Source organism: Muntiacus reevesi, chromosome X (assembly GCF_963930625.1).
Source record: "Muntiacus reevesi chromosome X, mMunRee1.1, whole genome shotgun sequence".
Lineage (NCBI taxonomy): Eukaryota > Metazoa > Chordata > Mammalia > Artiodactyla > Cervidae > Muntiacus > Muntiacus reevesi.
The window spans coordinates 30,724,206-30,750,199 of NC_089271.1; the positions used below are offsets into that span (position 1 = coordinate 30,724,206).

General features: G+C 37.7%; 1 protein-coding gene across 2 annotated transcripts in view; it reads right to left on the reverse strand.

Moving 5' to 3' along the window:
• The window catches only part of DMD (dystrophin), a 2,163,935-nt gene that overhangs the window by 708,665 nt on the left and 1,429,276 nt on the right, over nt 1-25,994 (reverse strand). For both annotated transcript variants that reach the window (XM_065915496.1, XM_065915495.1), the window contains one exon: nt 18,101-18,209. In XM_065915496.1, coding sequence (XP_065771568.1) covers nt 18,101-18,209 — 109 coding nt within the window. The remainder of the gene's footprint in view (nt 1-18,100; nt 18,210-25,994) is intronic.

Here is a 25,994-nt window from a genome sequence, read left to right on the forward strand (position 1 = left end):
AATAAAACATGATTGATTTCTCTAACAATCCTTCAAGAACAATTTAAGGCTGTGGTATTTTCAGCATCATTCAGAACCTCCTCCTTGACATATCCCTTCTCACCTGCTCCTCACCCAACTCAATGCTTTGTCCATACTTAAATTTTTCAAGAAATGCCAGGATCCTTGTTGCTTCCAGTCTTTACTTCTGCCATTTCTCCTGCCTAGAACACACTGCCTCACCTGACCCCACCACCGCCCCACCTGTTGGCCGAGGTACACCTGTGTATCCTTCAAATCTCATATCAAAGATATCAAATCTCATCTCAAATCTCATATCTTTTTTATAGAGAATTTTCCATCTACCAACTGTCCCATTCCAGACTGAATTATCATTCTCCCATAATATTCTATATCCTAGTATTTGTAAAATGTAGTTATTTAATTCTCTTACTTTCTGAGAACCCCCAAATTGTGTTTTTCATGGTCAATATTATATACTTCACATCTAGCATACAACATAGCACATAGTAAGGCTTAATAAGTTATTTGTTGATTTACTAGTGTATTGATAAATTGATGATACTAATGCATACCAAATGCTTTCTTTGAAGTGAAAAAAACTTAAGACAATATTTTAGAGCACTTTTAGGTTAATAGGAAGACTGAAAGGGAGGTGTAGAGGTATTCCCACATGCTCCCTGCCTCCATATATGGAATGGCTTTCCTCAATATCAACATCACTCACAAGAATGGTGCATTTTTAAAAATTAAGGATGAACTTACATTGATACATCATAATCATCTGAAGTCCATAGTATACCACCCAAAGTATACCTTAGGGTGCACTCTTGGTGTTGTATATTCTATGGGTTTGGACAAATGTATAAAGCCATGTATCCATCATTATAGTATCATACAGAGTATTTTCAGTACCCTAAAATTCCTCTGTGCTCTGCCTGCTCATCTCACCCCATGCCATTCCCAGGGCCACTGGCAACACTGATCTTTTCGGTGTCTCTCTACCTTCATCTGTTCGACAATAGCCTATGGTTGGAATCACACAGTATGTAGACTTTTCAGATTCACTTATTTTTTTGTTTTTACTTCTTTCATTTAGTAATAAGCATTTAAGTTTCCTCCATGTCTCTCCATGGCTTGAGAGCTCATTTCTTTTTGGTGCTGAATAATATTCTCTAGCTTGGTTGTAATATAGTTTATTTATCCATTAACCTACTGAAGGACATCTTGAGTGCCTCCTAGTTTTGCCAATTATGAACAAAACTGCTGGAAACACCCAGGTCCAGGCTTCTATATGGATATAAGTTTTCAATTTCTTTGGGAAAATCCCACGGAGCAGAAAATTGCTGGATTATATGGTAAAAGTATGGTATGTTTTCTAGTGTAAAGAAACCACCAAACTGTCTTCCAAAAGAGCTAATAGAGTTTGCAGTCCCATCATAAGAGCTCCTATTGCTCCACATCTTTACTGGCATTTGGTGTGGTCAATGTTTTGGATTCTGGCCATTCTAATGGGTGGGCAGTGGTATCTCATTATTTTAATGTGCATTTCCCTGATGATCTATAGGTGGGACATTTTTTTACATGCTAATATGACATGTGTCAATCTTCTTTGGTGAAATGTCTGTTTAGGTCTTCGACCCATTTTTAATCAGGCTGTTTGTTGAGTTTTAGGAGGTTTTTTTTTTTTTTTCTTTTGGTTTGTTTTTAAAATAATTGTCCTTTTTCATATGTGTCTTGCTAATACTATTTTTTTTCCCAGTTTGTGTCTTGTCTTCTAATTCTCTTAAAAGATGTTCTTTTCCAGTACATAAAATGACAACTAACAGTTGGAGAAAGAATTTCACCAGTAACTGAGAGGATATTGGAAAATGGCTTTTCATCTCCTTGAGAGTGACATCTCCTGCTGACTCTAACTACATACTTCATCTCTTTCCAACTAGTTCATTATTTAAGTGGTAGTCAGTTGAGTGGCATTATGATAGGGCTTTTCTGCTCATCTATTATACTTCTTTGGAAGACCATTCTATCTTTGTAGAAGTGTACCAGTGGTTTCAATGTTCAAAACAAGCTCAGAAGTGATGTATAACATTGCCATCCCTACAAGAGTAAGCAGTAATTTGATTCCAGATGATTTTGAAATTATTACCTCTACTAAATAATATCAGGGTATCTCAATAATTAAAAATATATGTTTATAATAATAGTAAAAAAAATAACCCTAAAATCCTCCTTTAATGCTGCTTCTGTTGCTGAGATGAGGAAATGTTCCCAAAATGCGAACAAAATGATTTAGTTTAATTCTATTTATGTAAGTCCCTAAATGTTTTCCAAATGACAGTGGAACCTTAATAGCTGTACCAAGTGTTTCACACCATCTGTTTATTTTACTATGAAGGCTTTACAAGTTTCCATTCTATGCTGGGCAAATGGTATTCTTTCTTCTGAGTAAGCATTAGAAACACTATTGATAAGAAATATTTTTCTCTTGGGAAGAAGCTTTAAAAGGATTGGAGAAACACATTCAACAATCTACATTATCTTTCTTAATTACTATGAATCTCTCTGTAAATTTTTATCTAAAAGAGGGGTCAATAAGCTACAGTCCTCAGGACAAATCCAACCCACCACTCATTTTTGAAAATAAAGTTTTATTGGAACAAAATCACCTTCATTAATCTATGAATATACTGACTATGAATGCTTCTGTACTTCAGTAACAGAGTTGACCTACTGATTTGCAAAGCCAAAAATATTTACTATTTGGCTCTTTACATTAAAAAAAAATTGCCAGCCCCTGATTTAAAACCCTCTTGAAGTGATTTATGTCATTAACCTTTACCTCTCACTGAAATAGTAAATAATCCTAAACTAGTAACTTACTTTATACAAATAAGGATTTTTAAGTTGTCCCACATTACAGCTTCCAAACTTCACAAGACATCTCCTAATTGAAGTATGCTATGATTTGGTGAATAAGTTCCTATTCTCTCCAAGGTATTAACAGTTAGAAGGAGAGACTAGAAATAGGAATAATGAAGCTTCCGTCACGAGTCCCCGCTTATACAGTTCCCCCACTATAGCAACAAGATCATCTTCATTCTTGAAAGATATTTTTAAGATCAAAGTAGGTATTATAAGCTTGTAAAGCTTTTTATTATTTACCAGCATACAGATTCCAGCATTTTGTTTTCCCCATGTCCAGCTTCACTCACTGTAGTCATGGCGTGCTTCTGTTGATAGTCACATGGCAGTCTGACCCGCCTCATTCCTTTAGCTCCTCTGCGCTGCCAGTGTATTCCTCGAGCATGCATCTCAGTATGACTTATTCCTGTGCTCCTCTTTTCTGCCCACTCAGTTCTGCCTGCTCATCCATTTCAATCCACTTGCACCCACTGCCTTTCTCACACTGGCTTTTACTATAATGCCCCAGATTTATTCAGTTGTGAAAAATATACTCTGGTCTAGGAGCATGCTGTAGCAGCAGCAGGAGCAGGCTTAAGTGGGCCACTGGCTAGTAGAGGGGTCAGCAAGATCCATTTTGATGAGTTCTAACAAGGCTGTTAACTTCACCTTTTATTTTCAAGGAAATTTCAACATCATCTAGTCCAGTGGATTTTAGTGCTTTTTAAACATTTAACTCCTTTCAAGTGAAATCTTAAGAGGACCTACCATGTGAAGCATGAAAAGGAGGAGGGCAGTGGACTGGTTGAAATTGGAGATGGGCGGCGGCAAAAAGAGGTATGGGGACATACTGTTGGGGCATCTATGACATTACCTAGAATATTCCGTGGACAGAGGAGCCTGGCGGGCTACAGTCCATGCAGTTGCAAGGAGTCAGACATGACTGACCAAACTATGGCAGTAAGGGCAGAAGGGAGGATCTCTAGAAGAGATGATGAACCCTAGGTTTCTGGTTTGTGTGCTTGGTTGGATGAAGTTCAAGGCAATATTCATTTCGATTATTTCATGCCGAAGAGTGGGGTCCACTTATTCACCACAGCAACTGAACAAAGAAAAGACTATGCAGTATTTTTGGAAAGTCACCTCTGAACATGTACACTGAGAAGGGTTTACCAAGGGGGTTGTGGTGTTCTCTATGGGGACACGAAATGAAGCACTGTTTAAATAGATTTCTTTAACTGATTTTGAACTGTAGCAGGGCACTAGACCTATAGTGCCTTGTGGTCTTCTCCCAGATCTACTTTTTCTAATTCTGCCACTGTACTGGTTGTTTGACCTTGGGCTGACAGATATAGAACTGGGAGAATAAATAAAGCTCAGTAGTAACACCGTGGGAAAATCAGGTTTACCATCTCAACGCTTGTTTCCCCCCCCCCGCCCCCCATTTCCATGGCCCTATCTTCCAGGAGAGAAAAAGAGAAAAAAAGCTATTATATATTGATTTTTACTGAAATCATTTCAATATCTACAATGTTAGTACTAAGCATCAAGGGTGCTGTTGTTTAAGACTTAAGTTCACCTGCATGGCTTTAATATGAGATTTGGATGTCATACAAGAGAAGAAAATAGGGATAAGCAGGACTATGGTTCTTGAATTCACTTGGAAAATACATTACAAAAGTATGAATGCTACAATAGAGTCGATTCCACGGTCTCTGGAGTCCATTACATCACCTGTACTACTAAGACCAAGTATGTTTCACATAAAGATTTAAGGACAGGTATGGAGTTTAGGGAGATAGAGTGCTGTACTCTGCCTCCTTAGGATATGACAGTCTTTGGGATAACAACTCTGTAAGCTTTACTTTCCTCCTATGGTAAACAAAAAAAAAAAAAAAAAAGGAATTCATGTGGAACCTATCTTATAAGGCTGTTGTAAGATTAAATGGAACAATCCATAAAGGATATTTAGCAAAATGCCTGGTACAGAGCAAGGCATTAATGCATGTTACTCTAAGATAAATATTAGGTGTGTTCGGGTCAATGCAAAAGCCAGGGGGAATAATCGAAATGAAAGCAGGTATTATTTTTGAAAAAAAGCTCTGATATACCTAGGTATTACTGGAATAGAACCAGACTGTGAGACCTCAGAGACCCTCTAAGGGAGTTAAACATGGAGTGACAATGTTGTTTTGCCTGATTTACATCAGATCTTTGTTGTAAAGCACATTTTCTTCAATATGCTCAATATGAAGCATTTATTCACCCAGATAATAGATACAAATCCATGCATTCAAATGTTCCTTGGAGTCAGAGATCAAGATGGAAATCCCCAGAATCACAGAGATTTGTGTCTATAAACTTGCTTATTATATTCACATTCAAAGAGGTTAGAAGGGATAGTGTCAGCTTTTTAACCAGAATCTTTTCATTACTTCTCCCTGTTGGGATTGCAGCACATGCCGTGAATGACCTCCAGAGATCCTCAAGCTGTATGCAGAGAGCAAACTGAATCTGAAAGCTTTATTAGACAAGTTTGTCTTTCAGCTGGTGGGAATGGATGTCAGCTGTACCAGGAAAAAATACAATTTCTTGTGAAACTGGGTCTTGACCTTGAGAAAAAAACCTCAAATCTGAGTGCACGCTTCCGTTCTGAGTCCTGTCCTTATTTGTTAAACATGGAGTGCAGGTTCAAAAGAAAGAGGCATGTTTTACCTTAAACAAATAAGAATCAGGAAGAAAAATAATAGGGCTCCTATTTTGGTCTTGTTGGATTTAGCAAGCAAAAATGCTTATCACCAAATCATTGGGTTAAATGTTTTAATATAGCACAGGGAACTATACTCAATATTTTATAATAACCTATAAGGGAAAAGAATCTGAGGGAAAAAAAATATATATACATATGAATTACCAGGCTGTACACTGGAAATTAACATGACATTGTACATCAACTATCAGTCCAGTTCAGTCGCTCAGTCATGTCCAACTCTGTGACCCCATGGACTGCAGCACGCCAGGCCTCTCTGTCCATCACCAACTCCCGGAGTTTACCCAAACTCATGTCCATTGAGTCGACTATACTCCAATAAAAAATACTAATAATCAAGGAAACAACATTCTCACTCATTTCACCACGAGAAGGAAAACTACCTCCTGTACTTAGAATCCATAGTAAATATAGGAAGTTTATTTATATCTTTTATCCATAAATTTCTTCAGGAAGAAAGAACAGTTCTGGGAAACTGAAGCGACAGTGGCAAATACTTAATTTTAATAAAGTCTCCCACTTTTCTAGTGGCATGTTATTTAGCTTCTGCTTTTTAATGTGGGATAACAATGATTTTTTGAAGTTGTGAGAACTATCTCAAAAGCAAGAACTGAAGGTGTTAAAATTCTGACTTTTCTCCTATGGTAGGTTATAATTCAATTTAGGCACTGGTAGAGTTAGTGCTGTTAGCAATCTTGCATAAATATTAGAATAGCGACATGGAATGTCTGTTTAATGAACTCATCATAGGCTGGAAAGTACTTTGGAAAAGGAGATTAGAACCTATTTTCTTTAAAATATTGAAGATGAGAGAAGAAATAAACTGTATAAATGTTAAGAGGAATATAGCATGTGATGTTAGACTATAAAGTAGAGGTTCTCAAATTGGATATCAAGGCACAGTCAAGAATGAAATGGGAATGATTTAGGCTAGAAGATTTGCATCAAAGCCACAGCACATCCCTATTTGATCAATACTGCAGCCTTTAAAAAAACTTAGGATTTACCATTGAGGATATGCAGATGAATATATCTGTCAGCTATGTCTAAGTCAAAAAACAAACTGAGATATATAAGAATATGGACAAGCACTGAAACCAAACTCAGGAGAAGTGGGCTTGAGTCCAGATTCTGCTCCTAAATAGTTGGACAACCATATAAGCACTTAGTCTCTCTGGCATTATAATTACATAGGAGGTCGATGTACTTGATCCAACTTGATCCAACTCTAAAACTACTGTTAATCTGGTCAAAATATATGAGTTTAACACTATCCCATGCTTATCATTGAATAAAAGCTGTGTACACAAAAGGGCATGTTTTGATAAGCAAGATATAAAATAGGATCCTTTTGGAACTTACAGCCTGTTAGCAAATGAAAATTAAATAAAGACACAAATAGTTAATCAAAATAATGGCAAGGATACGAAAGAGAAAAGGTATACCTTGTCATATAATAGCTCAAAGAAAGAGCCTGTGCAGCTGAGATCTAAAGGATGAATAAGAAAAGAGATCATCCAGGTGACAGTAGTAGGTGTGGAAACCCCGAGCCCAGGAAAAAGCAGACCTGCTAAAAGAACTGAAGAAAGCCAGAAGGGTTGGACTTTGAATAAAAAGGCAGACAGTGGAACAAGAAGGGTAAGCAGGGGAACCATCGTCTAAGACCTGGTGACCATGTTAATGATTTGGAGACTTATTCTAAAAGCAGTGGGGGCACCAGTACAGAATTATAAAAGAATGAGGTTTATACTTTGCATGATTGCTCTTTATGGAATATGTTTTTATGGGGAATGGATTAGAGAGAGGTGAATGAAATCAATTAGGAGGCCAGGCATCCATGATGGTGGTGGAAGGGATGCAGATGGACAAAATAACTTCAAAGATATTTAAGTATTACTGCAATCAGTAGGATTTGGTGGTTGATTCAATGAGGAAAGTGAGGGAAAAAGGGGTCTCCCTCCAGGATCACTTACTAGTACTGGCTTGATTGGATGGTGTTGCTATTGCCTGAGGTAAGAAATAGAAGGGCTTCCCTGGTGGCTCAGATGGTAAAGAATCTGCATGCAATGCAGGAGATCTGGGTTCGATCCCTAGGTCAGGAAGATCCCCTGGAGAAGGGAATGGCAACCCACTCCAGCATTCTTGCCTGGAGATACAAGAAAAAGGGGGAAGAGGAAACTCCCTAGTTCAGTTGTGGACATGGTGGATTCGAAGAGTCTGCGGGACACTTGAGTGCAGACACGGAGTGAACTCTTGGATATATGGGTTCCTTGAATTTATGCATTGTATCCTTCTATCACCTTCCCCAAGTTCACTAAATTCAAGAGTGATTCTTGGGCCCTCTCTTATTAGACTTATGGGCACATTTGACACAGTTTATCAATTCCTTCCTCTTAACTCACTTCCTTCACTTGGCTTCCAGGTTTCTGTCTTGGTTTTCCTCCAACTTCAGAACTTATTACTATAATCCTTACTTCTCACCAGTGAAGTCCTTCAGGGATCTGTCTTTGGGTATCTTCTCTTTTCTCTCTATAGTCACTGCTTGGCTTTAACTAGTACCACCTCATGACTCAACTTTATGCTAAAAATTGCATATTTGCATCTCTAGGTTGGCCCTCTCTCTTAACCTCCAGAACACACATCCCTCCCCTTATACTTCACCTCCATTTGGTTAACTAGTAGGCATGCATGTGTGCATGTCTGACTCTTGTAACCCTGTGTACTCTAGTATTTTTGCCTGGAAAATCCCATGGACAGAGGAGCCTGGTAGGCTATAGTCCAGGGATTCGCAGAGTCAGATACGACAGCATGCACACACACACACACACACACACACACACACACACACACACAGAGACAGAGAGAGAGAAAGACATGACTGACTAAGCTAAAATGTGGCAAAAGAAAAAAAAAAATACCAGGTCCTCAAACAGCTGTCAAATTTGGTAGGAGCCAATAGAACATTGTAGCAGGCAAAATGATATCACCGTATAAAGGTAAGAAAAGGGAATGCTGACGTTGTGATGTAACTGAGCTGTGAGTAGAATGGCAATTATGGAACTGGATCCAGTTGTGCAGCCCACAACAGAGAAAAGTATGGAAAACACACTTGGGATGTTAGAAGCGGGGGCACAGAGATGTTGAAACACTTGAGACACAGAGAGTTTTAAACATTTGAGACAGCATTTTTTTTGTAGTTCACAGGCTATGGGGACTCACATGATCTGTGCCAGAAAAACAAAATTTGAAGGGAGATTAGGTAACAAACTTTGAATAATGTCAAAATGTACTTTTCCTACTCAGAAAGTAATTTAGACAGTAACTGGAACTTGTGTTAGGCAGTTGAAAGATGGTTTCGAGTATAACAACAGTGGGGGAATGCCACCCACACTTGATTTTTAAAAGAGTATGCAGTTAACCTTAAGATTGCTCCTGAGAGAGAGAGAAAGAGCTTTTCCTGAAGATAGTGGGGAAGAATGAATGACCTCTCAAAGGCCACAATCTCAGAATCTATGGTTTAAGTGCAAACTATTACAGTTTCCTCCATTTGAAGTCTTCTTTCTTTGAGGGTTAAGTTATATTTGGTTTCAAAATGATTCAGTAGAAATTTTGGAAAATATTAGGAATACAGGGAGAAGCCTAATTTTTGTGGACTGTGGGGTGCCTACTCTCTCCTGAATGTGTTTAAAGAGTCCTAATTTCTCCTTGATAATAGCTTGAGAAGAAATACAACATTACGGTATATTCTATAATGATTTCCAGCAAAGGTCCTTTTTGGGAAGGAGTTAAGTAATAAAAGAAGGCTATGGTAATTTAACTGTAATAAACCCTTTATTTCTATAAAAATGCAGGATATGAGTAACTGAAAAATCCCCAATGATCAGAATACTTTATTCAACCACTGATGTTATTCTCCTCCTTCTCCTACACTCTCCACCCCCAACACACAGAAACTTCCAGGAAAGCTGCCAACAAGCATTAGAAATGATAGATGAGAACGTTTCTTCCTTTGCCAGTGCAGACCCCAAAGCTCAGCCCTAACCGGAGATGGTAACCAAGCCATAAAACTGCCAAAAGGTTAAGAGAGGAAGAACAAAGGGAACTTCATCATCACAAAAATGGATAATTAACATCTAAATACTCTGGTTTTCACAATCCATCACTGTCTTGGATATTAACAAGGGCACCACTGTTATACCCTCCCTGTGAACTAGGGAACTTTGTTGAGGAACCTGGCCTGGAACCAAAGTCTCCCCCTGCCTACATCTGAAGACTTCATTCTCATCAGCGTAAGCAGCACTGGGGACTCAGCAGGCAGGCTTTACTGTTGCCACTTTCCTTTCTATCTCATAATTTCAAGCATCCTCACCTCATTGATATATAAAAATAAGATTTAATTAATTAATTAGTTTATTCCTGCCAAGAGCTGGAGGGTCTTGTAGTTGCTCAGGGCTTTGAAATCTCTTAGGAAGGGTCAAAAAATCATTTCTTATCCTGTTATCATAATTGACTAGGGGACCTCCTATTTTCTGGCATAAAATCATATTCCTAGGATTTTAGCCTTTCAGGGAGTTCTTTTTTAAGGTTTAGAGGCTTTAATTCTAAAACTGAGTATGGTATAGCCTTTTTCTAAGTGTTTTCAATAAAATAGTCATCTGTTAATGAAACAGAAAGACTTGGCTGAAACTGATGAGCCTTATCCGAAAGGTTCAGCTGAGGCAGAATTAATGGTTGGAAGCCCAGCCAAAACTGGAAAGAGTCTGGGTGGCAATCCTTTTTGTGTTTCTGAGAAGGATGAGGACCCAAAAGAGGAGTAAGAATGTGAGAACTAATTGACAACTTCCTTCCCTCCTTATCTCATGATCACTGCAGACAAACAAAGGTCATTTTCATAATAAATGATTTTTTTCTCAGAATTTAAATCAAACAAATAAACAGTATGCCAAGATTATATTTAAGTTCCAATTAACCACATGTTTTCATCAAATTGCCTAGATACTTAAAGGATAACTGAACTAGCCTTGGGAGGCTTTATTGAACTCTAGAGAGGCAAGTGAAGTGCAAATTATAAATGTAGAAATAATGCTATATGTGTTTGATATTTAAGTACAGCCTTCAAAACTTTAGATGATAAATAAATCACTGCTTGAAATACACTGCTCTGATTAATAACATAAGCTTTGGCATTACAGAGATGTATCTTCAAATACCCACTCTGCCACTTACTAGCTTTGTAACTTTGGACAAACTCTTCTGTTGCTTGGTTTTCTCAGCTACAGAATGGGAATCACAACAAAACTCATGTAAAAAGTACAACCATGGCACTAATTATAAGCCTTTTTGTATTAATTTAGATTCATCCCAAAGTAGACTATAAAACAAGGATTTGATTGTGTGTGTGTGTGTTAGTCACTCAGTCATGCCTGACTCTTTGCAACTCCATGGGGTATGGCCCCCCAGACTCCTCTGTCCATGGGATTTTCCAGGCAAGAATACTGGAGTGGGGTGCCATACAAATAGTTTGGTGGTTTTTCCTGGTGGCTCAGTGGTAAAGAATCCGCCTGCCAAGCAGGAGATGCAGGTTTGATCCCTGGGTTGGGAAGATCCCCTGGAGGAGCAAATGGCAGCCTACTCCAGTATTCTTGCCTGGGAAATTTCATGGACAGAGGAGCTTCGCAGGCTACCATCCATGGGGTCGCAAGAGTCAGACATGACTTAGCAACTAAACAACAATAATCGGCAGATGACACCAGGAAGCTGTGGTGGAAGAACAAAGAGATGAATAGGAATGGGAAGGAAGTCTCTAAAGAGCATGCTAATAAAACAGGTCATCACTATAGCCAACTGTGGTTCAACTCATTGAAGACTTCTGGTGTTCAGCCCTGGAGTTGTCCTAACCAAGGAATGAAGAGGGTGTGTTATTTATCCCAACTTCTCTCCATCAGTGGTTGAGTACTGTTCCAGTACATCCTCTGCAAGTGAGTGAGCTTCTTCTATGGCAAGAGAAAATGCCTGGGCAGAGTGATAGATACTTGCCTTCAGAAGCCTGAGGGTTTACCAGAAGGACAAGTGCTGAGGGGCCATGGGTAGGCCATTAAGGGCCAAATTTGACCCACATGCCCTTATCTGGTTTCTGTAAATAGCCTGTTAATAGAACATAGCCATGCCTGTTGATTTACATATTATCTACGGTTTGGCTGCTTTTAGTATACAGTGACAAAGTTGATCCCAAGAACCACAAAGCTGAAAATACTTACTATCTGACTCTCTACAAAGAGAGTGCATCGATCCCTTATCTAGTTGGTAGCACAACTGAGATTAGAATTTAGGCTTCTTGACCTCCAATACAGCACTTGCCTAATTACACTTGAGAACGGCTCTCTCCAAGATTAATTACAGGAAGAGATGGCTTTACCAGTGTTTAATCAACCAGAAACCTCTATTAACTGGCACTTCTATGAGTCTATTTATACAATGGTCATTCATCCCCAGTTATTACCCTGGGAAATCTGAAGAACTCCAATATCCTGATTTGGAGTCTTGACATAAAGCATGTTCTATATGCAATTTCTTTCAGAAATGCTAAATCGGGTATAGTGGAATGTGAATGTTCCCAGACCCAGCAGCTTGTGGGTAAGAAAGGATTCACACTGACATTTACAACTAGATCTGTCGGCTCTTTGCCTCCATCTGCCAAGCAGGCCTTCAGGCCCATGCAAAGTCCTGCCTACCTAATCGTTTACAAGAGTCTTGAGGGGAGCTGCATATAAGCATGGCTATTCCACCCACAGGGAGGTCTAAGCTGCTCTGCTAGGCAAAAACTGCTAAGGCTTAGCGTGCTGTACGCCTTTTTGAACTTCCAAGCTCCAAAGTTCTGGTGGGGGTGGTGCTGGAACAACTGGAATTCTCTTTGGCGTCCACAGCATTGGCTCTCACTCAAGTTCCATGCCACATTGCAGGCAGGAAACAGGGATGAACTCCTTCCTCATTGATCATAGGCCTATGGCAGTAGTTCTTAAATGCTGTCTCAAGACCAGCAACATCAGCGCAATGTGGAGACTTTTTAGAGATGCAAATTCTCAAGCATTACCCCACATCTACTGAATCGGGACCTCCGGATTGAAGCCCCACTATCTGTGCTTTAGTAAGAAATGGGTGATTCTGATGTACCGTGTAGTTTGAGAGTCACTGATGTAGGACTCTGCACATACACCAATGCCTTCACCTCTGCTTCCTTCCCTTTTCCTCAATATCGTGGTTTGGGTGTTAAGATGGCCACAATAAAGCCATCTCTTCCCTGTATGCACATCCATTGGCAGTGACATCACAGCTCTCCCTTCAAAAGGTGAAGTCTATTTCTCCACTCCTTGAGCCTGGGCTGGACTGAAAACTTGCCTTGACCAACAGAATGTAGCAGAAGTAATGTATGAATGACAGAGTCTGGGTGTCAAGACATCTTGTAGCTTTCACTCTCATCCTCTCGAAACACTGCCCTGAGAATGCCATATAATGAATCTAGTCCAGCCTATGGGAGGATGATAGGTGTTGTGAAGAACCAAGGTTCTCCAGCCAACAGCCAGCTGTCAGATATCTGAGGGAATCCATCTAGTTTCTGCTGAGTTTCCAAATAACTGCATGTACAAGAATGGCCCCTAGCAAGACCTTTAGAACACCTATCAAGTGAACCATAGCCCAACTGCAGACCCACAAAATCACAAGCAAGTAAATAACCCTTGTTTAAAGACATTACATTTGGAGTGTTTTAATGCAGAGATAGAAAACTGAAGTAATGAATACACCTGCCAAGTAGGAGACATCGGTTTGACTCCTGGTTAGGAAGATCTCCTGTAGAAGGGAATGGCAACCCACTCCAATATTCTGGCCTGGGAAATCCCATGGACAGAGGAGCCTGGCAGGCTACAGTCTATGGGGTTGAAAGGAGGTGGATACAACATAGCGATTAAACAAAAAGAAAAATGATATACTTAGGTATCTTAGCAACAACTGCAAAAAGTTTTTTTCCAGTGTGCCTCTTTGTCTTGCAGCCTGAAACAATTTATATAGCTCAGGCAGGACCACCTCATCATGTTACATAAATTAAATCATAAAGGAGCTTGGTTTAGTGTTTTTAAAAAGGTCCCTGGGCCTCCATTTCCACACATATAGAAGAAATACATTCAACTAGATACTTCCAATGATTATTCTAGGCTCAGAGTTCTTTGAGTCTAAGAAATTTGAATACAGTAAACTGATTTCTTCTACTCCTTAATTAGAGAAGACAGAAAAACATTTCTCACTTTTACTCCTCATACATCTAAGACTAAGTTAAATAACATTAACTATGAGCTAACTGCCTTCCTATCTAGAATTTCCATTAGGTTCTTGGACAGAGAGAGAGAGCGCAAGGCACAGCAAAATGAAACAGAGGCTTTGGAGTCTGACACACTTGGATTATAATCCTGGCTCTATTTCTTTCCAGCTGTGTGGCCTTCATCTATTTCCCTTCCGAGCCTTGTGATCCTTACCTTAAAAATACTGTGTATAACCATACATACTTGGCAATTCTTTTGAAGAGAAAAGCATATATACAAAAGCAGCTAGAATAATAATAGGAGCACAACGGAAAAAAAAATTTACAATGATGAATGATGAATCATATTGTATTACAATATAGTACATGAAATAATAATCAGATAACAGAACTGTATTACAAATTATATTTCCCCTTTTTATATTGTACTTATTTCAGATTATATTCCTGACTTCCAGAAATTTAAACAATTCTTAATTCTGATGTTTAAACTACCACATTAAGGAAAAAGGAATGTTTGATTTTATAAGCAGCTTTTGGCAGAAAAAGAACTGTCTGCAGGAGTCTCCTCACGTCTTGTCACTAACTTTAAACCAGGCACCTCCAAGCTCTAATCATCACTGGCCTGAGCACATCTTTCACATCTTTTGATCATACAATACCTTGTCTAACTTTTGGTTCTTTCCATAGATCAAAGAAGTAGAAATGAAGAATAAGTAATTAACAGATGACCAGGTCTCTTCTCTAGCTTTGCTTTCAGTAACCTCATGAAAAAAAAAAACGTGTGAACAAACTGTGTGAACAAGATAATATCTAAACAAAGACCACAAGACGTCGCCAAGCCTGCACGTAGTGAAGGATGGCAAGGACTCTGGCATCCCATTCCAATGTTTAACTGAGATTATTTCCCCTTTTCCCTTAAAACTGTCATGACCGAGCAGAATTGTCAGAATTGCTTTTTGGGGACGTGAGTTCTCTGTCTCCCCAGATTGCTGGCTTTCTGATTAATAGCAAGTGAGCTTTCCTGGTGACTTAGATGGTAAAGAATCTACCTGCAATGCAGGAGACCTGGGTTTGATCCCTGGGTTGGGAGGATCCCCTGGAGGAGGGCATGGCAACCCACTCTAGTATTCTCGCCTGGAGAATCCCATGGACAGAGCAGCCTGGTGGGCTACAGTCTATGGGGTTGCAAAGAGTTGGACACGACTTGAACGATTGACACTTTTACTTTCTGGGGAGCCTTATACCAGGCCTAAGATATGGAGCCCCATACCAAGGTCATCTCCAAAACTGACTGAGCCACATAGCAATCACTGCTGTGAGACCCCTCGCCCCACCTAAACTGGCCAGCTCCCTGACCCCATATTAGGTAAAAATACCCACCCTAATCAATCACCTAATGCCACCCTTCCAGCAGGAATTTTCTTTGTCTTGAGCCTATAAAAATTGGCTGCTAACGCACAAAAGGGATCAGCATCCCTTGGTCTGTCAGGAGGTCGACCCACTGTGTTTACAGTACCCTCATCACCTCTGTTTTTTGTCCTATCTTTGCCTGGAACACTCTCCCTTGAATGTGTACCTCGCTCACTTCCTCACTTCCATCAGCTTTCTCAAGTATTTGCTTAATAGAAAAGATTCATTGACCCAACTTCAGGCAATCATGCCTTCATTCCTGCTCACTCCCTCTTATCCTGCTTTCCTGGTCTCCATAACTGTGCTTCTCAAAATTCAGCGTGCAAATAAATTACCTAGGGATCTTATTAAAATGTAGATTCTGATGCACTGGGTCTGGAGTGGGGCCTGGCATTCTGCATCTTTAACAAGTGCCCATTTGATATGAATCTGTGGACTGAACTCTGTAACTCTGAACAATATTGAGACACTATCTGTTTTCTTTATTTGCTCATCCTGTTTCTCTTCCAGTCAGATTACAGCTGAACTTTGATTAACACTGGGGTTAGGGTTGACTTACTGCACAGTTGAAAATCCAGTCTGCTCTGTGTATTCATGTTTCTGCCATTTAGGCAGCTCCTTCACATGCACAGGTTCAACCCACCATGGATCATGTAGTACTGGAATATTTATTATTGAAAAAATTCTGCACACAAGTGCACCTGCATAGTTCAAACTCATGTTGTTCAAAGGTCAACTAGAAGGGTTTCATGAGGGGAGGGAACTTAACTTACTCTATGCTACAGTCTCAGAACCTAGTAAAATGTTCAATACATAGAAGTTACTCAATAGATATTAAGTAGATGAATTAAATATGTTTCTGGAAACCAAAACTGGAACTTTGAATCTGTTCTTCAACAGAACTGTTATAGTCACATCTCAGAACTTTACAGGTTAAATAGATTTCTGTGCCCTGCCTTTCAAAACTTCCAACCATGTGAAAGTAGCTTAAATAGGAGCATAAACCCATAATTATGTCAGAGTTCAATAAAAAAAATTATTGGAACCCAATCTCTTTACAGAGTTAGAGAATCTGAGACTGAATATCAGGAGAAAGCTAGAGAACAAATACCAATAAATGAACATATAGGGACAAACTATGCATGTGTGCTGAGGGAACCAAAAATTACAGGTCATAAAAAGAAATAAAACTGATATAATTAATTGAATATAAACACTGATAGAGCAATTTTAGTGTCCCAGATTGGCCAAAAAAAAGAGAAAAAAACAGGAAGAAGAAAGAATGCTCGCACATCTTTTTTAAGTATCTGATATCAAATTTAACTCTAATGTCTTCTTAGAAACCCCAGGGGTACAAAAGACACACTGTTCCCAGATTGTAGAGCATCTTTTAACCTAAGTGCTGTTTATGCCTTCTACTGAATTATCATTGTGCTACCCTGGGTGATCTTTCCATTGTGATATATTTCTAATTGATATGAAATAAAAATCAACTTTACTTGAAGAACCATAGTTAAATGCTGCAAATATCTGATCTTTGAAAAGTAGAAAAGGAAAAAAAAATGAAAGCAAAAAACAAGAACAGGAAATAAAAGATGTTTCTAAGTTCTATCTAATTATAGAATTGGTATAGCAGAAAAATTTTTTGGCTCCTTGCCCATGGGGCTCAAAGCCAGGCTTAACATTGCCATGAGATTTTATGCATACCTTCTACTAAGAAATGAATAGAAGGTGAAAAAGAATAGACTGAAAATATGCAGTAAAAACAAAAGTTAAAACTATAGCTAAATGAAGAAACATTTTTCCCCCAAGTCTACTTGGTGGTAGTCATGGTCCATTTTCCTTTTTCTTGAACTAAAAATGGAAGAGCTCTTAAGATTGTCTTCAGATGGAACAGAGGGAAGTGCTAGGAGGACTGTGTGTATTTCTGTGGTTTGGGGAATTTTTATATTTTTGGTAACACTGCGTGACTTGCAGGATCTTAGTTCCCTGACCAGGGATTGAACCTGTGCCCTCTGCAGTGAAAGCACAGGGTCTTAACCACTGGACTGCCAGGGAAGTCCTTGTGTAGGCATCTTTGAATAAGATTATCTAAAGGATATAGGATTCATTGAGATGGGGTCCTTACATATTTAGTATCGGAGGCTCTACCCTGACTCCCTCTTCAGGAACAACACACCTATCCATCGGACTGGAAGCACTGATAGTTGATGGTATTCCTTACTGAGAATTGCCTTTGGCTCCAGAAGACTCTTCTAAGATCTCCTATTCCTTCCAGTGGGCAGCCCCTGGACAAAGGCTGGCTGGTTCAGGAATACAAAGCCCAAGCTCTGTTCCTGCAATTCAGGAGGGCTCTGGAAAACCCACTCAGCCCTAAGGCTCCTGTGGGGTGGGCTGAGGAGTCTCTTGCAGTCAAATCACTCTACAGCCCCTCAGGCCCTTCTGCTATCTCTGCTATGGGTCTTTCTTCACTGTAGGTACATTTCTGGAGAGCACACTCCTAAATACTTTGGTGACTCCATAAGCTCAATCAGTCTCTTTCCAAGGAACCTAGCTCTAAGACATTTTGCAATGTAAATAACCCAGGTTTATTCCTATTTTCAGCATTGCAACTCATTTTCCCTTTAACCCAGGGAGCATCTCACTGTTGTGCTTTTGAGCAAATGTCCAAAGCCACAGAGAATGCAATCCAGCATACTTACGTGCTCCAATTGCTGTCAGTCCAGGGGCTGGGCCAGGCCACTTTGCCCTCAGCTCTTGAAGTAAGTGGGTTACCGCCTTCCACTCCGAGCTCAGATCTTCTAACTTCCTCTTTAATAGAAAAGCATGCATGTTATTTATTCGATTAACATCTTGCAGTAAGTTAATTCACCAAGTTATTAATTTATTTTGTGAATACATTATTGTATTTCTATTGTATTTTACTTCTAAATTAACTTTTCTAGGTGGAATTCTTTTCAAAGGTATTGTAATTAAATACTTCAACCAACCTCACTACAAATTTTTATTGATTGCTTGCTGCATACAGGCTCTTGCTCCAGGCACAATTTCATTGAAAGGACGTAGAGTGCAAACATTATTGAAAGCAAAACAAATAAACAAAAAATGTCATCTCAGCAATTGGCTTGACTGTTTTAAATAGTATCTAGTGTGGCTGCATACCAGAATTTTCCAGAGGACATTAAAAGTATCTTATTGCCCTGACTCACCCCAGATCAATCCTATTAGCAACATTTGGAAGGAGGGGCTGAAGTACACATGGAGATAAGCCTCTGAGTCCACTTTAAGGAAGGACTCTTGTCCCAAATGGTGAAGAAGATGCCAGTAGACATCCTTCAGGTGTCAGGAGTCAGTTCCTTCCGGGACTGTCTCTGCTGTGGTGATCTGCCTTGCCTAAGGACTTGCCCTTCCCAGGGTAGCCCTTATTCAAAGACTGATCAGCAAATTTGGTTCAAAGTAGGACCATTTGGAGGATCATTTTGGCTGCAGTAGGGTCAGCCAAGCCTGCATATGGTCAGTGATGTGTATATGTTAACAAGTGGCTCTGGGGAAAACAAAGAAACAAATTGATTTTAGTGTTTGCTAACTTCTGTGGTGTAGATGGTCCAACTATAGCCAATTTTAGTTACCAGAAGAACGTCAAGTAGCTTACAAAGTGCCTGAAAATTTGCTAATAGGTCCTCAGGAGCAGATCTAAGCCACTTCCAGTGTAACACTGGATAATCATCAGATAACTTACTGCCAGCAGAATGTGAGGAGAGGTAATATCTGTCAGTTCTGGGCTGATCCTTATAAAAATTGAGTGAGGTTTCTCCATTCATTCTTTTCCTTTCCACTAGCTGGAAGCAGAGGGCTCAAAGGTCCCAGGTCAAACTTTCTCAATGGATTGGGGGGATAATTTATCATAATACTTTGGAGCAGTGGTTCTTGTATGTTGGGGCCATCAGAATCACCTGGAAGTCTTGTTAAACCACTGATTGCTGGCTTTCAACCTCAGAGTTCTAGATTCAACAGATCTTGGGTGGGGCCCAGGAACTGACACTTCTAACAGTTATCCAATTGATGCTGATATTGATTGTTCAGGAACAGAGCCTAAGGCATCCATTATAAGCAATGAATTACCTAGCCATCTACAATGGAGTAGATATGTATCATCCTTGATAAAAACAAGAAAATAGGTCTTAAATCATTTTCTATAGGACTTAATTTTCTTGAAAAATCCCACTTAAGCAAAGCTGCTAAGGGAATAAATACTAAAATAAATAGTAAAAAGTTATCACTTCCTATTTTAACTATCATCTGTGCTCTTAAGGTTATTTATTCTATTATGTCTGACATCATGTCAAGTCAGGGCTTTTAATTTCTTCTCTCAGAGTACATGCTGTTAAACATTTACTATCACATCAATGAATGTTATTACTTTTTATTTATTAAAACATAAACCTTGAATCCAAAAGTGAACAAAAAAAGATGCCTCTGATCAGTGAGGGAAAACTACCATTGAAAGTCATGACATGTGGAAGATATTTTTTTGTTCTGACATCCGAGCTAAACATTGAGAATCAAATATTATCCAAGGCTGGTGAATTAATATATATATATATATATATATATATATATATATATATATATATATATATATGTATTTGGTCTTCTGATTCCCCTGCTAAATTGCAGTGAGTTCACAGGGAAAGAATAATAAGAGGAACTAGAAGTAACCGAGTTGATAACAACAACAACAACAAATAGCAATAGATAATAGGGAAGAGACAATAAATGTAAAAGTAGCTATCTGAAAACATCATGATCTTGGGTCACTTATTGAAGGGATAAGGGTGCAGCAAATGGTCTCATACATTATATAACCTATAGGAAGTCACCTGTACATGCTGAGAGACAAAGAGGGAGAGAGGAAGAGAGAGAGGTTAGAGACTGACTTACATACTGCTGAGGTCTGCCCACTCTTACACTCAGTAAGCATATGGCCCCATAGTGAGTAGGCGAACAGAGATGGGAATTTGCTGTTTCTACAGTTGGCTTAGGTTTCACTTTCTTCTCATGGTGTAAGCATCTCACTGCACTGAGTTAGATTTTAAATATTTAAAGTATTTATCTAACAACCTGCCTCTGAAATAAAATTAACTATTTCATCTGTTTCTCAACTGAAGACGCAGTGATCAGTACTGAACTTCATATTCCATGTGCACAATGAAATTGAGCAGGACCCTGTGGGGATCCTGGGCACAAAAACCTTTCTCTCTACCTTATTTCTTGTTGGTAGGAAATAGGCTTCATGCAGTGTCCAAGACTTTCCCTGTGTTCCAAAGGTCAGGTTTGAACAGTTGCTAATCAGGGAAGGGAGGGGATGCAAAGACAAGGGAGGAACAGTCAATGAACAGCAGAGCAGCCTTGATGCAGGCTCTTCGTTCCCCTGCAAGGGATACACATGACAATATCTTTGAGCTCTTCTGCAGAACTAAAACCTCCAACAAATGGAAGATGTTAACTACTTGTTGAAGCATTCTTCATTCCAGAGACAAGGTTTGATAACCTCAAGATCCACAGAAGCTCATCAGGAGACCCCTGAGGCCAGATTAAAGAAATGCAGGCCTTGCACACACCCTTATTTTTATCAGCAACCCAGCTCTTGAACCATTTCTATAAAACTCCTCACCCAATCCCCCCACATAGGGACACACATGGCAAAGCAATAAAGCTAATCTCTTTTACGTCACCCAAAACTCTGTCTCTGAGATTCAGTTTGGCACCCATGCAGAGAAATTTTTTCAGCATCAGGTAACTGTACAATGAAACAGAACAATAATTAATGCTTGTAATGATGACCCTGAAAACTAAGAAAGTTTTAAATTACACTATGTTTTAGTATCCAAAGTCCTGGATTTCAGTCCTAACTCATTACTACTGGTTTTGTGATCACTAGCAAAATCAGGTAGGTCAATCAAATTCATCATCCTTGAAACATGTATATAATACTACCACCTAACTCATAGCTTTGTTGGATTAACTAAATGAGATCTTTTATATGAAAAGAACTCTGTGAACTGTAAAGTACTATAAAATTGTTGATTAGTTATTATGCACCGCTTAATAAAGCAAAACAGGAGATAGTCAATAAAAGTTTTCATTAAGATAGTTAAAATGAAACTATTTCAATGCTTAAAAGATTTGGTTTAGGTTATCCTGAAAATAACATGTTTATATATTCAATTCTCTTTTATTAATGCATAAAACTCTGAATGGTCTATTCATTTATTAGAATGTTATTTTTCCCATTGTTTTTTCCAGATGGGTAAATAATGTATTTATATAATTTCAGATGTAGAGATTTTAAAAATTAAGTAGTAGTCCCCAGTGTACCACAAACATTTGATACCACAAAGAAGGTCTGAAGTGTATGTTACCCAATCTTTCATAAATAGTAGCAAATGACATCATAAAATGGCTATAGACTTTGATTTAGCTGGTCACAAAAACACTTTTGCAACTTTTCAAGTGCCTGTTGTACTTAGAGTTGAAATTGACTATATATTATGGATAAATATATATTATTTATATATAAATGTATATTATTTATTATAGTTATAATATTGGTATAAATATATTACTATTAAATTAATTATTATATTTATTATTATAAATATAATATATTTATTATATATAAATTTACATGTTTATATATAATAAATAATATTATATATATATATTATTTTTCATTTGGTTTTGTTTTCCTTTTTTGTTCCCTGGCCTCCTGTACCCTTATTTCTTATTCTCTCATCTTTTCCATTAGGCTGTAAAGTTCCTTCAGGTAGCAAAAAATGTTTGGCTGCAGCAACTAATGCAGAATTCTTCATATAATAGACTTTCAGCCATACCGATAAAAAAATGTAAAAGGTAATGATTTGCTAATGATGTTAATCTTTAACCAAATTTAAAGGAATCAAATACATGTCTAAATTCCAACATCTTTAAATATAAAATCAGTGGGATAATAGTTATCAAGTCCTATTCTTGACTAGGTATCCAGAGTTTTCAGACTTTGAACGTGCTAAGCAAAACTGCAGACCCCAGGATTTCCTCACAAGAGCTCAAAACTCAACAGTCATAGGAGATTCATGTTTCACCAAAAAGGAGAAACTCTGAGATCATTTTTTTTAAAAGGGAAAAATGAAATTCATTCTAGGGGGCATTTGTACCTGAGCATTATTCTCCATTGTGTGTGTGTGTGTGTGTGTATAATTTACCTGGAGTTAGTCATTAAATGTTAAGATAATTATATCAAACTATGAAATTTCTTCTTTATGAAGAGTGAAAATTAATTACAAAAAATTATTCCTGAATATAGGCTTCCTTTTTAATTGTAAAATGTAATATAACTCTAAACTGCTAATATTTGGGATAGTCAAAATTTTAAAATCTTGTATTTTTCTCTTGTGTTAATGTTTGGCATGATATTAATATCTGTTACATAAATAAATGAATCATCTATATACATAGACACACATATGAATATTGTAACTGAAACATCTATGTCTCCATGTCTGTTTCTATAAATGCAATTAATACAACTGAGGACCAGAGGTGAAATTCAGATCTCTAAAATGCTCGTCCAGTTCCAGCTTGAGCTACTGAGTAAGACTAAATTGAGACTCTTCCCCAAAATATTTTCTCACAAAAGAGTCAGTTCATATTAGCTTATAATGTCTTTTGTGTTTCAATTGTTTCATTTTGAACAACAAAATTCCACAGTACCCTGAAATACTATCAAGAGATGTGAATTTGGGAAGCATATAGAAGTTATCTGCCAAAATTGGTTAATAGAACAAAAAGGAAGTGAAGAAAATTAATAAGCTATTAACAATCATTCCTAGGGTATACCTTCACATTTACCAGTGGTAAAAGTCATTGTAAGCAAATGTTTTAAAGATCGTTTTAAAAAGCTAAACAATAAGTTATTGTGATGGGGTAATATATAATTCACATCTAAGAATAATGAAAAGATTCTCTCTCCTAATATGTTAGGAATGGGCACTGAAGTTAGGGATAAATATTCCAGCGATAACATTGAGGAAGTAAAAACCAGGCCTTCTAGTAAATGGCAGTTAGCTAGGTATGATGGTCTCAAGTAAACATAAACAGTCACAGAAAATAAACTATACAGAGATATGGACACCCAAAGGCAATATTTGGGGTAAGACAGACAAGGCCACTATGCCACCACAAAAATGACAAATAGGAGGAACTGTTACTGCTTCTTAACTCTGCCTTGCTTTAATCCTTTCACCTTCCAGATAAAAGCTGTTAGGTGTGTTCCTAGTTGCCTCTGGACAGAGAGCTTTGACTGTACCATTTGGGGATTAAAACACTGCCATATTGCAAATAACTTAGAAGGAAGGCAGTAAGCTCTAGAATTCTGGAATATATGTGTGTGAGTATATGTGTGCACGTGTGTGAATGAACTCTTCTTCATAAAATACAAATGTGGTAAAAGCAATATTCCTAATTAGTGTGTTATTTTATAAAATGTGAGATTTCAAATATTGGAAGTGATAATCAATTAAGAAATTAAATATAACTAGGCATTTGACAATCTCATCCACATTCCTAAATGATTCTATCAATTGCTCAAAAATTTATTATAAATTTTATCTTCTCAGTGGGAAAGTGGGGTTCTCCTTATATTCAAGCATAAGTGATTAGCACTGATTCAATCTCTCATGGTCAAGACTTTTTACTCAGTTGTAAAACTTATTTGCATTAAAAAATGAAATTCTGATACTTATCTATTAATAAATTATAAAATCTCTCTAATATTATTACTCCCTATAGTTCTTCCCTGAACTGTTTCTATTATCTTTGACATGGAAATTGTGTTTGTCAAATGAGTCAATCAAAATGGATCTGTTCTTCTGTGGGATAGACTCATATCTGTTATCTTGCTATTGATTCTGGTGTTACCAAAAAAAAAAAGTTACACCATGTAAATGAGATCATAGCCGGATAGATGATTTATAAAGATCCAAGTACTGTTATAATCATAATATGTAACTGGGCAACATTTTCACCAACAAAACAGCATTTGACCTTCTATATCGTATATACATTTTCAGATACACATCTGTTGTGAGTGATGTATTTTGAATTATCAGGCAAAAAAAAATAAACCCAAAGAGTTTTTCAAAATTTCCAATGTTGATGTTGGCAGTAAAACAAACTCAGGAGGGAAAAAAACAGCTTAATCTAGTTAATTAACAACAAAACAGCTGGGAAAATGAAACATCCCTGGTTGTGACTGACTATAATTGAAAATGACTAATGATGCTGTCATTCTGCAGCTTATATTGGAGGAAATGATGCCTGGAAGATGGTAATTGCCCTCTTGACCATTTGTTTACAGCAATTATTTTTGTGTTAAAGGTTGGGGTGGAACCCTTTGGCCAAATATAGAAAGTTCCTAACACCTCATTTTTTTCTCTTAACATTAAAAAAAAATTCAAGAGCAGTAATAAAACTTATTATTAGATCCATGTTAAGATTTTTCTGGATAATTTAAAAAGTTAACAAAGCAAACCAGCTGGTGTGATCTTATCACTTCACCAAGTAACTAAGACATTTTAAATTTCATTAATGTTCTCAGTTCTAATAATGGAAGGTGATATAAGTATTTCAAAATATATACACGCATTTAAAATTTTTTAACAGGAAGAGTGGTGTTCCAAAATTAAAGTTAAAGAAAGTGCAAATATAAGAGAATGCTATCCAAATGCTTAAGTTCTAAAGAACTAAACATTTTTTAAATCAAATAACAAATGGCTTATCTTTTTTGTAGTAAATACTGTTGCTACTGAGGGCAGTTGTCTTTGTTGCTTTTTAACTGCTAAATTCGGGGCTATTGAGGAACCTACTCATTACTTAGTGAAAATGGAACATATTAAAATGATTCCCCTAACAGCATTACCATAAAGTACTATTACCAAAAGTATAGCTTAAGCAAAATATTCAACAATTTATTGAACTTCAATTTATTGAAGTTATCCAAGCAATCTTCAATAGCTTCTGAAGTTAAGATAAAGGAACAAGGTACAAATCAAATGAAATAAAAGTGTGTGTGTCTCTGTGTGTGTGTGTCTGTAGGGGAGAGGAAGAGGAGATAGAAAGCAAAACAAAGATGCTTACTTCTTCAATTATCTTGTTTTAAGATTTTCCCAGTAAATTTGCATCAGAGATCTAGTGCTACATTTATGTCATTAGTAGAACTGTCCCCTAATGTACGTTTGATCTTTAAGAGGAAGTTCTCAAAGAAAATAAGTTGATGGCTGACATCAGTTATGGATGACAGAAAAATAAACTAAAATTTTATCATCTTTGAAAATTAAGGAAACCCTAGAGAAGTTGATGAAGTGAAGGGTAAAAAGAAAAAAAAAACTGAGCAGGGATGAGCCAAGCTCTTAAAGAGGACTCAGCTTGGGAGGTTGGCGTAGGAGGTAAGCAGACAGCCTGTCTGATGTAGAATGTAGAAGTGCCAATAGACAGCCAATTTTCTAAGAAACAGAACCATTCTCTGCTGTGTCCTTAATT